This window comes from Lepidochelys kempii, chromosome 2 (genome assembly GCF_965140285.1).
Source record: "Lepidochelys kempii isolate rLepKem1 chromosome 2, rLepKem1.hap1, whole genome shotgun sequence".
Taxonomy (NCBI): Eukaryota; Metazoa; Chordata; order Testudines; family Cheloniidae; genus Lepidochelys; species Lepidochelys kempii.
In genome coordinates this window covers 82,202,059-82,214,075 of record NC_136381.1, presented here as the reverse complement: position 1 = coordinate 82,214,075, position 12,017 = coordinate 82,202,059, and the positions used below count along the sequence as shown (strand labels likewise).

The 12,017-nt window shown below is 35.8% G+C and overlaps 1 protein-coding gene across 8 annotated transcripts in view; it reads left to right on the top strand.

The window, feature by feature from the left end:
• Positions 1-12,017, top strand: part of RBBP8 (RB binding protein 8, endonuclease) — a 73,739-nt gene that overhangs the window by 28,235 nt on the left and 33,487 nt on the right. For 7 of the 8 annotated variants that reach the window (XR_012157245.2, XM_073331402.2, XM_073331405.2 and 4 more), the window contains 5 exons: positions 853-948; positions 4,347-4,459; positions 5,798-5,873; positions 8,743-8,912; positions 10,913-11,017. Coding sequence is in view for 7 of the 8 variants with exons in the window: in XM_073331402.2 (XP_073187503.1) it covers positions 853-948; positions 4,347-4,459; positions 5,798-5,873; positions 8,743-8,912; positions 10,913-11,017 (560 nt within the window). In the remaining variant the exon portion in view is untranslated. The remainder of the gene's footprint in view (positions 1-852; positions 949-4,346; positions 4,460-5,797; positions 5,874-8,742; positions 8,913-10,912; positions 11,018-12,017) is intronic. The other variant, XM_073331404.2, reaches the window with a different exon arrangement.

Here is a 12,017-nt window from a genome sequence, read left to right as displayed (position 1 = left end):
GGATTCAAGAAATTGTCTTTGTAGTTTTCTTAAAGTAAAATATATTTCTACCCCACTGTTTTTATGTTAGTCACCCAAATATTGGCATACTGTGACTGGCAGAGAGAGGGAAGAACAACTGCCACTGCGTAGACTTACTGCTCTACAACACCCAGCACTCTCATCTGAAATTTCTTTGTGAATTGCACTTACTTTTCACCCCCTTTTCGTATGTTTTGGAAATGCTGAATAGTTATTGTGGGGGGTTTTCTGTATCATAGTTTACATAAATTACCAAAACAAATGAAATTGGTGTGATTATATTGCTTTATTTTGACAAAATATGCAGAATTTTGAATTTTTTGGTGCAGAATTTGGTTTGGTTTTTTTTGGTGCAGAATACCCCCAGAAGTAGTATTTAGGCTGTTATAATTTGGATGACTTTTGTCTGATTTATTTGGAGTTTTGTAGAAAAATTTTGCTTTGGCCCCAGATCTAACCTACCACTTTTAATGGCTCTTTTAGTGGCATATCTCTCTTTGTGGGTTTAAATGGGGGAAGTGTCCAAAATTAAACATCAGTGGAAATTCAATTGCAACATGAACTATGGAGTATTTACTATTTCTGTATAACTCGAACATTATCTGTTACCAGCCATTCAGAGTAAACACATGCAAGTGTTTCATTTATTGTCTTCAACTTAATATTTTTGTTGATTATCAATCACACTCTTCAGACAGAAGAAACATTACAGAGAGCAAAGTGGTCATAACCATAAACAGAATTCTCTATTGAAATTTAATAGCTTTTATTCACAACTGAAGAGACTTTATCTATTTCTAAAAGCATTTAGCTGTTTCTCCTTTATTTTAGGGATGCAGAGAGGCTTGAAGAGTTTTATACCAAAAATCAACAGCTGAGAGAGTATCAGAAAGGACTTCATGACACTATCAAAGTTTTAGAAGACAGGTGAGTGAGGTTTTATTTTGTTTTGCGGGGAGAGAGGAGAGAAGGGCTGAACCAAACTTTTTTCATGTATACTCAGAACATCGTAGTTAAAGGGAGAGGTAAAAAGTGCAAATCCTCTTACATAATTGTATTAGTTCCCAGGTACCACAGTGCTTGGTGCAATACAGTTAAATAGAAATGAAAGAGATCAACCTGGAAACAATGTGGCAACTTCTAAACAAATTCATATCCTCTACAAAAATTGCTATAAGAGGTGTAAATTACGTGGGCAATTGAGAATTTAGCACGTTTGAAGATTGACAAAACTCCAGAGCAAGACAAGATCCCTCACAGGATTCTAAAGGAAATGGCAAAATAAACTTGAAAGCATTTATTAGATTACATTTTATATTTTAAAATTCTTGTGACAACTGATTAGACATTCTTCCAGTAGATAATGATTTTCAGGATTCTGGGTAAAGGGTCTGTTCCATGAGATTTTAGATCCTTTGTTTCTGAGATCATTCTCCTTTAAGCTCATTAGCTTTGGCTCTTTCCCCAATCTTTGCTCATACTCAACTGTTCACTGATCAGTACTTGCTCCATTCTGTTTTTTTCTTTCTGAAGTTTGGATGCCATGTGGCTTTTCCCTATTTTTGTTTAATCTATTAGTATTGAACAAAATTAGATTGCATAAAATTACATCAAATCTCCTGTTTTGTCTTTAAAAGTGTCTGGGACTATTATTATGTTACTTTTGTATAAAACTCACTACTAAAAGGCTTTTAGAATGCATTGAAAGCAGGAGTTCATAATATATTGGGACTATTTCCCTACTTGTCTGCTTGGTCAAAATCCACAGGAAGGTAAAAGCCTTATAGTTTGCATTATACCTTGAAATTTTTTGTGAAGGGGAAAAGGACCATTGAATAGTGTAAGGTACTGAACTTTTGACCCTGCGTGGACAAAGTAAAGAGACACAAATGGATGAACTTGCGTGGTTACTTAGCAGACAAGGTACTCTTGTTCTGAAGAACCAAGAGTATTTAAGACTGTTTGATTCACGGAGGACAACTGTATTACAAACAGCAGTTTTAACTCTCAGAATACCGTATGTTTAATGTGGTTATGATAAGAAGAGAGACTACTAAAACATCCTTTTTACAGTCATTCTCCATTGCTGTAGTATCAAACATAATCAGTTTAAAAGTCAAGATGATTTTTCTAAGGGCCAATGCTCAACCTAAGATCTGAAAATTCAGCTGTGTTCTTTCTGCTTCTTAAGTTACCAGGAATAAATTCTTACTGCAGAAATATTAACTGGCAATTATTTTGATAACTCAGGTAAAACAGAATCCAGCTCTGTGTTCCATAACACTATTGGTTCTTCATTGCTAACGGTAGTAAATAAACATTTGGTTTTGCCTACAAAGTGAACAAATATGACTTAATAGGGAGAGAATATGTCAAGTAAAAAAGTGGTATTCAAACAAAATCCTTTTCTGACCACAAACATACTTTAAGGGCCTGGTCCAAAGCCCATTGAAATCAATGGAAATATTGACTTCAGAGATTTTGGATCAGGCCCTAAGTATGTGTGTCTGAGTTATTAGCTACATAGGGTTATTATTCCATACTGAGTGGTTACTATTGATTACTGATCCAACTTGTATATTCTTTTGCTTAATTTTATCATGTTCATATTTTATGTTAAACGTGTATCTTACTTTTGCATAATTTTGGACAATTTTTAGATAGAATTGCAATTATTAAAATGTTTAGCTATTATTTTCTATATCTAATATGATACTTCATTGAACTGTATCAGGCAAATGTATTCCCTGAGACTTACAAGAAAGGAAGTGATCTACTTATCTCATTTATTTACTTTGCGTACGGTGAGCTGCTCATTTAAGTGGAGAGAAGAGGTTGAAAGTTGGTAGAGAGGTGTAAGAACACCAGAGTTTAACCCCTGGGTATTGCAGTGGTGGTAAGCAGTAGGGTTTCATGGAGTCATGGTGTAACTGAACATTACTTATAAAAGGTTTTTCATTATATAGTCTAACTCTGATCGCTTTGCTTGTATGTTGTATCTTTCTTTTTAGACTGTATGCTCAAGAGGATGTCTCTTGCTTTGTGTTTGGAAACTACCTAACTCATTTTGCATGCTGCTGAAATAACTGGAATGCATGTATATAAATATTAATATAGGCTCTCACTGAGATAAATCAGCATTCTTCACTAAATCGAAATAACTTGATAGGTGATTCAAAAACCCCATTTTGAAATTTGTGTATATAATTACACAAACTCACATAGACTACATTTAATAATTTTCTCATCTAATAACTGCTTGATTATTTTAACATATGACTAATTACTGAAGTCTTCCTTTAAATCTCAATTCAAAGTAAACATTCAATTCTAGTTTATGTACAATTGTTCAAGTATCAATACATCAAAATATGAAATGTCTTCAGTTAGCAACCTTCTGTTGTCAACAGCTTACTACTTTTGTTGTTTCAAAAGCCAATTAAGTACCAGTGTCTGACTTACGTATGACTAGAGCCCTACCAAATTCATGGCCTTGAAAAATGCGTCACAGACCATGAAATCTGCTCTCGCCCCCCCATGAAATCTGGTCTCTTGTGTGCTTTTACCCTATACTATACAGATTTCATGGGGGGAGACCAGCATTTCTAAAATTGGGGGTCCTGACCCAAAAGAGAGTTGAAGGGGGGTCCCAAGGTTATTTCAGGGGGGTTGCAGTATTGCCACCCTTGCTTCTGCGCTACCTTCAGAGCTGGGCAGCCAGATAGTGGCGGCTGTTGGCCAGGCTCCCAGCTCTGAAGGCAGCACCGCACCAGTAGCAGTGCAGAAGTTAGGGTGGCAATACCATACCATGCCACCCTTACTTCTGCACTGCCGCCTTCAGAGCTGGGTGGCCGGAGAGTGGTGGCTTCTTACTGAGGGCCCAGTTCTGTAGGCAGCAGCGCAGAAGTAAGGGTGGCAATACCGTACCATCCTTATTTCTGCGCTGTTGCTGGTGGCGGCTCTGCCTTCAGAGCTGGGCTCCCAGCCAGGAGCCGCTGCTCTCCAGCCACCCAGCTCTGAAGGCAGCACAACTGCCAGCAGCAGCACAGAAGTAAGGGTAGCAGTACCGCAACCCCAACCCCACCCCCACCCACAACTAAAATAACCTTGTGACCCTCCCCACCACGACTCCTCTTTGGGTCAGGACCCCTACAATTACAATACCATGAAATTTCAGATTTAAATAGCTGAAATCATGAAATTTATGATTTTTAAAATCCTATGACTGTGAAATTGACCAAAATGCACCGTGAATTTGGTAGGGCCCTACGTATGACATTCTTTCTAACAGATGGAAAATTTTATTTTTTAATTTTTCCTCATAGATTAAGAGCAGGATTATGTGATCGCTGTGCAGTAACTGAGGAGCATATGAGAAAGAAACAGCAGGAGTTTGAAAATATCCGGCAACAGAACCTTAAACTTATCACGGAACTTAGTGAGTGTTATCTAGTATAATGGTCCCCAAGACAAAATGCAGTCTGTTGTAAACTTTGCTATCTTGTTGGTAAACTGGTGATTATACACCCTGCTATAGGTTGAGAGAATTCCCATATTGTACCTTTTTAATAAGCCTGAGAAGTTCAATAAAGCAAGAACGCTCACTTCTGTGGTCTTCAAAACAAAATAAACAAAAAAGGCAGTTTTTAAATAGTTTTAATTTCATTTTAACTTGGAGTGAAATGCTGCTTCTGTAATCTCAGTATATGTATTTCGTTTTTATTCTCTCATGGTTATGGCCCTACCAAATTCACAGTCCATTTTGATCAATTTCAAGGCCAGAGGGTTTTTAAATTGGTCAATTTCATATTTTCAGACTTTTAAGTCTGAAATGTCAGGCTGTTGTAATCCTGGAGGTCCTGACCCAAAAGAAGGGTCATTGAGGTCGCAAAGCTGTTGCAGGATTGCCACCCACAGCTTTGTGACCCCTTCCCTCCTCCCACCCCTCCATGATCCCCTTTTGGGTCAGAACCCCTAGGCTCACAACACCCTGACATTTCAGAAGTAAATATCTGAAAATGTGAAATTGACCAATTAAAAAACCCTCTGGCCTTGAAATTGATCAAAATGGACTGCGAATTTGGTAGGGCTACAACCATGAGAGAATAAAAACAAAATAAATACAAAGTAAATATATAAGAATAAAGGGAAAATGAACAGAGGAAGGTGGGACCTCGCATTCCAGCAATATGGGGCATTATGGGAAGAGGCATGGAGATGAGACTGAGTGTTTTCTAAGTGTGAGTGTTGGCAGAATTAGAGTTGGAAGAGATGAGGTCAGAGCTGTAAGCCAGCAAATTGTGATGAGTCTTTCTAGTTTTAATTTCTATTACAACTTCCAATATCATAATAATGGATTATTGTTTCTCAGACAATCTGGTTATTTTGGGGACCAAAAAGTAAGCCTTGATTATGTTGCTTTTCATGGTCTCTCCATCCCCAGTCTAGACAATTATGTCAAGGAACCCAGAATGAGCTGTTCAGTCTCACTGCAAAAAACTCACATCCAAAATTAAAGTATCTACGAATTACATGGAACTAATTAACATTGTGATCCATAATTTGTAATAACTTTTTGCAGTAAAAAATTAATTTACAACCTTGTTAATGACTCGAATACTTCCGTTTTTGAATGTCAATAAAAGAGTAGAAGTTTACCGTTTTACAATTGTGTAATAATCTCATCTCTCACTTCCTGGTCATGTTAGAGGAACTAACAAATGTCAAATGCAACATAAGATTAGTGTGTGTGCTGAGGTTTTACTATATATTGCAGTGAATGAAAAAAACAACTTACAGGATGAAAATAAAAAGATATCTGAACAGCTTCAGCAGTTGCAGAAGCAGATGAAGTAAGTTTCTTTTTCTCAACATTAATTTCAGAAAATATTAAATGTCTGTTTAAATTCCTCAAACTTGAGTCAGATCTCTTAATAAATTTTCCAATGAAAGTCCACTGTCATTTGTTTTCAGTTCTTTATTAATTCCAAATATCTTGCTATCTCAATATGCAGCATTTTCCCTTATTTTACACTGTGTGTATGTGTGAGAGGGGAAGAATTTCTGTAACCAAGTGATTTGACTTATTGATAATTTAAAACGACCAAGGTCTCTTAAAGCTATCTTGGTCATTATGAATATGGATTTTAAATTCATATTCACTTATACCAGTGTTGATACTCAGGTTATTCTTTCTCGCTTGGATGAGATTTTAGAAAAGAGATTTCTAAATTACATATTTAGTTAGGGGGGGGGTGGATCTCTGAAAAGCAGTATATTTTGCAAGAGACCCCAAGTATAAATGCAATCCAATGACCTACTTATTCTCCAATGTAATATGGTAGCACATGTAATACTGTATTTAATACAGAGATATTGCATCATGGGAGAGGGAGCTAGTATTCCTTCATGTAACTGTGATGCAACAGCACTCAAAATATTTTGTTCAGTTCTGGTCCTCTAGGGATCAGTCCTGTGATGATAGGAACATAGCCTAGGGGAATTAATAGGTCTTCTCCTTTTCAAACACATATAATGAAATTAGATCTTTACTGCTTGGTTGTTCTCCTAGCAAGGTCTAAAACTGTCTAAAATTACTATTTCCAAAGAGACTTATGAAGGTATAGGGGAAGGCAGTCTAGATTATAGGAAAACTGTATTCTGTGTTCAAATCTTATTTTACTAAAGGTCTTGCCTTGGATGGAGAAATCAGAGACTTCCATGTTCAAATATTTTGGGTGGTTTCTGGGAGTCTTTCCATATTTCAGGAATTATGTATTTGGTGTGGTGTCTTTATGGATACTATATACGCTGGAGATCCTTTTCAGCAGTTACTGAACTGAACTTTAAACGCTTCTTCTCTGGCTGTTTTATGTTATACTATTTTGGAAGTCTATCTGAAATAGATCAGGAGCAAAAATATGGAAGAAAAATATATTTCTTACATGCTATTTCAGTTTCTCAGTTATCTTGTACAAGACTGAGTATCCTACTAATATTGAATGGAGAGTCCAACAGTTAGTTCATGTTTGAAGGATAACTGAATGGATAAAAGTTGAGAAAATATGTAGCCAATATTACTGGTTTCATAACTGGTTCTTGATAGTATTTAGGGAATTTCATATGGAGAATTTCAAGTGGCGCAAACTCTGTTTGATAGGAGGTGGCAGAGGTTTAAGGTTTCACTGTTTTCTGTGACCACCTATTTGAAGAGAAGCGGCATAAACCACACATTAAGTAGTCACCTTGAAGTGTTTAAAGAAACAAAATTAGCAGGTAAAAAATGTACCTGAGTTGACATTTAAGCTGCCTTCAAACTTGTCATACTAATTAAGTCTAACTAGCTCAGTCATTCTTGTTGATTGAGCTGATAGATTTCTACATTTTTTTCATTGTATTTCCAGCTTCTTTTACAGAAGTCATTACAAGTTACCTTAATGCAACCACAACATTTTTTTTTTCCTGTCAGTTTGATCATAACTTGCTGTTTGACCGTACACAACTCACTAACCTCTGTCTTAGTTTTTGTGGGTGGTAATAATTTATCTTTTTGTAAAATACTTTGAAATCACCAGTTTAAAGGCACTATAAACATGCATAATTTTATTTCCTCTTTCATTATTTTATTTTATTGTATAGCTAGGTAGTTCCCTAGTCACTGAAGAGGATTTTGCTTGGCAGTTTCTCCACACTTCATTCTCCTCTTCCTTTAGATCTAAGACCTCACATTCTACTTTCTAAAGACAGGAAAGTGGTCTCCAGTCTCTAGTTTCTCTTGAGAGGTCAAAAGGAGAAGTAAGATTAAGGAAAAATGACACAAGCACCCTGACTGAGTTCGATTTCCTTATTGCTTTATCTTCACTTTTCTTTCATTTTCTTTTCCCAGGTGACAGTGAAAAGTACTTCCCATAAGAGGACAAAAAAGGATAAAACATTCTGTTTGTCTAGTTCAGCAATCTCTAATTAGAGCTTGTTCTTTCCCTCTGTGATCCCTGCCACTTCTAGATATGCTTTCTTGGGAGAAAAGGTTTACCACTTTATTAAACCAGGTTTTGCGCATCATGAGTAAGCTCTGAGGCCATACAAAATAGGGCCAAGTGAACTACACGCTTACTAATCTGTGCATTTTTAAACATGTTTCAGGTTACTTCTTTCTCTAAAAGGTGGCACCGCTTGGGGTATAGGGCTCTCTTAGGAGTGGTCTTAATCTTCTAAAAACAAATTAAATTAAGTCCTCTATAGGGGAGTCAGTAAGTTGTAGCATGAAATCATATGTTGCGGAAGATTGTCTCTGAGCAATTTTAGTAACATTTAAACTTGCCTGGTAGATCTCTCTTTTTTTTTTTTATGTTCTTGATGAATATAGGAATTGCCATAATGGATCAGAGCAGTGGTCCATGTACTTCCGTATCTTGTCATCAAAAGTGACAAGTACTTGATGACTTTTATTGCAAGAGATTCACTTAAGCCCTGAAACATGAAAGTTTATAAAGTTCACAGGATGATCTAGCCTTTCTGAATTTTTGTTATGTCTGTCTCTTCTAATAGTCTCGAGTCATGATGACAATACTAATTCTATATCGTGTTGCACTTGGCTATATACTCTGAATCTGTGATTGTCATTTTCTTAAGCTGATTTTCAGAAATTTCTTAAAATTAAAGATTTAGCTCTTCATCTTGCTGTTTTTAGGTTTTTACTTTAGCTCTGAATTCTGTCCTCAGGGGGAGAGATCAACAAGCAGTGGAATTAGAGGAAGGGGTCATTCCAGATTCACCAGTTCAATCTTTTTCACTATCCGTGGTTAATCGTATCCGAAGAAAGAAAGAGAACAGGCATGTCCGATACACAGAGCAAACACATACAGATCTGAAGCGTTCTGAAAGCACTAACGGTAAGAGTGTTATTAGTCATCTTTTTCTATAGTGGCTTTTCCAAGATTTTAAAGGGGAAAAGAAAACAGAAGCCACATTTAATTTTTAATTCAAAAGATTTAAAAGCCTTCTGTAAAAAAGTGAATTTGATTATGTATTGTAATAATTGTGCCTGTGCTCTAGGGTGCAAAGTTGTTTCGATATTAACCAATATGCTAGTGGTATGTTTAAAGTGTGTCCTACTCTCCCAAGGTTTCTGAATTCCCATATTCGTATATGATTTGGGCAGACAGTAGATTCTTCTGAATCTTATCCTTTCTAGAACTCCTAAATAATAAAAAGAAACTGAGGGGCTGAATCCAACTCTTGTTCAGATAATTAACATATGTGGTGACTTCAGAATCAAACTTGTTCAGTTTGTAAGCAAAAAGATTTTTTTTTCCTTAAGTCAACTCTGAAAACTGCCTAGGAATCATAAATTCATACACTTTTTTTTTTTTTTTTTTGAAGTCCAGAAGGGATCGTTATGATGATCTAGTCTGACATTCTGCATAACATAGGCCAAAGAACATCACCCAATAATTTCTGCAACAAGTCTGTAACTTTTCTGTTTCAGCTATAGCATATCTTTTAGAAAGACATCCAGTCTTGATTTAAAAACAAGTGATGGAAATTCCAAAATATCCCTAGGTAAATTGTGCCAATGTTAATTATCCTCACCATTAAAGTTTTGGAAGTCTAGCTCTATTCTTTCCTTCACACACAGCCTTGCTAGTAATAGTTTGTTTAGTAAAAGCTGTACTTGCAGTTAACACCTATGCAAACCAGGTGTTACTTATTGTTAGATATTTGTTAATAGCCATTCAGCACTTCACTCTACCATCTAGGCATCCCTGAATTAGTTTCTTGGAGTAACCCTTACCTGAAGTTTGGAATTGCACTTTCTTCACTATGTGTGTTTCTAGCATCACCTAGTGGAGAACAAAAGAAAAGCCATCCTGCCATGTTCAGTTATTGCAGAGAAGTTGCATCAGAATCAACAAAACAGCCACCTGAATTGAGCAACTGCAAAACATGTTTTTCTGCTATAGGAATCCTGCCTACATTTGTCTTGTACACAAACCCATTAATACTGCAGGCATTTGGACTAATCTAAACTTGGTCTAAGATATTCACTTAGCAAATGTAAACTACTTTAATAACAATAAAAACTATTTTTAGGTGCAGTAAGATTTCCTGCATGTATTATAATGATACACAAGATGCATGTTACAAGATCTGAATATTGTATTCCAGATGCTCATACTATGTTACATTCTTATTTCGAAGAAATAAATTATCCTGCAAATATAGAAGCTTCTGAATAGTTATAAATATAAATTTTTAATAGGCTCTTTTGTTTTCAAGAATAACAATAGAAGATATTAATCACAAAGTATATTAACTATTCTTACAGGCTGTTGGTACCATGCTGGAAAAGGTTAACTACGTATCAGTGTATAACCATACAAAATGTCATGTTTGTAATCCAAAGTGCAAGTTATTCACTATATTCACCATGGTCTTAACTGACCTGGTGCTGGGACAGCTGAAAATTATCCCCTCTATTAGTTAAATTTTGAAGCAACTGCCTCCCCTTTCAGCTGGCAGGTGTACAGAACATAGGCTTTGAGTAAATGGGGTCTAACTGTAATGTGTTACATACATAAGTGATGATTATCTGTCAAAATATCTTTAGTGTTATTTGGCTGGCTTATTTTACGCTTTCATGTTAAAAAGTACTCCTTTTGAGCACAATGTCACCTCAAGAAATATAACTTGTTCACCTCCCCCCCCCTTCAAGTCTTGATCATGGAAACACTTTAATTTTAAGCATGTGAAGATAATGGGACTGTTCATATACTTAAAGTTAAGTGTGTGCACAAGTGTTTACAGGATTGAAACCCTCGTCTGTACCTATTCATAATTATGAAGCCAGGTCATATCCAATTTAACTTTTTATTTTTATTCATTTATCTAGAGTTTGGAAAAGTTTCATTGTCGTCATCCACTCAAATTCCTAACCATGGTGGAAAGGAAGTACTAGTGGCAGACACCTGTGACCAAGAACTGTCCCCTATAGCAAGTAAATACTAGGTTTAATCATATTTATTTCATAAGGGGAAAAAACGCAGGCAGTTACGGGTAACCAGTAACTCAAATTCAATTTGTAGTTTTCAATTTGAGCTCTTGAGCAAGAAAAAAGGAGTAATCTTAATCCCATAATTACTGTGGATATTTCCTCAGTGAGCTGGCATACACTCCTGAGATCTAGTTCCCGTTCTTGTCACTGAGTTCCATTGTCATTTTGGGAAAGTCTTTTAATGTCTATAAAATAGATTAAAATACTGTAAGTGCTAAATCTTACTATTCTTGTAGTCATCCAGCGCTGTCTCCAGTACAAGAAGTTATAACTAAAATCTTTTCTCCCATTTGATTCCAAATGTTTAAACTTGGTTTCTGCTCCTGTATTCTTGGCATAATCATGGGTTGGTGTAGCTTTATTTTTTTCTCCATTTCATGTTCTTTACTTTAGAAACAAGATGTCAAGCTTGTAATTTCCAGAAATATCCGTTTTCTGGATTTTTCTGGGAATATTTAATTAGATGACTGGAGATACTTTCTGAAACAGTGCTATTTCTGTAGGACTCTTTAACGTTTCTCACCTGAAAGCCCATTATTTCCCCCTGATTTAATGAACTGAGCTGTTCTACAACTCTGTAAGAAGACCAGTTTGCCTTTCTTTATTTCCCTAATCTAAATCTTAAATGAGTAACTTTAAGGGGAAAAAAATATAATGCATTGAATAAATTGTGTAAAAAATTTTTACAAATTTGTGAACATTTCATATTCCATATATACAGTTAAGTAATGAGAGATTCTGTAAAACCATATGGCATTAAAAATATTTAAGTTGTCAGACCTCACAGGCAACTATTTTACAGCAGATCAGTCCCTCATGTCTGCCGCCATGTTTCTGTTTTTAGGAGACAGCGTAGATTTCCTTCAATGTGGGATTATTTTTAAAGTAATTAGCTGTCTGAAGCAATAATCTGAGTTTGAATTTTAAATTCCTCTATATTAGA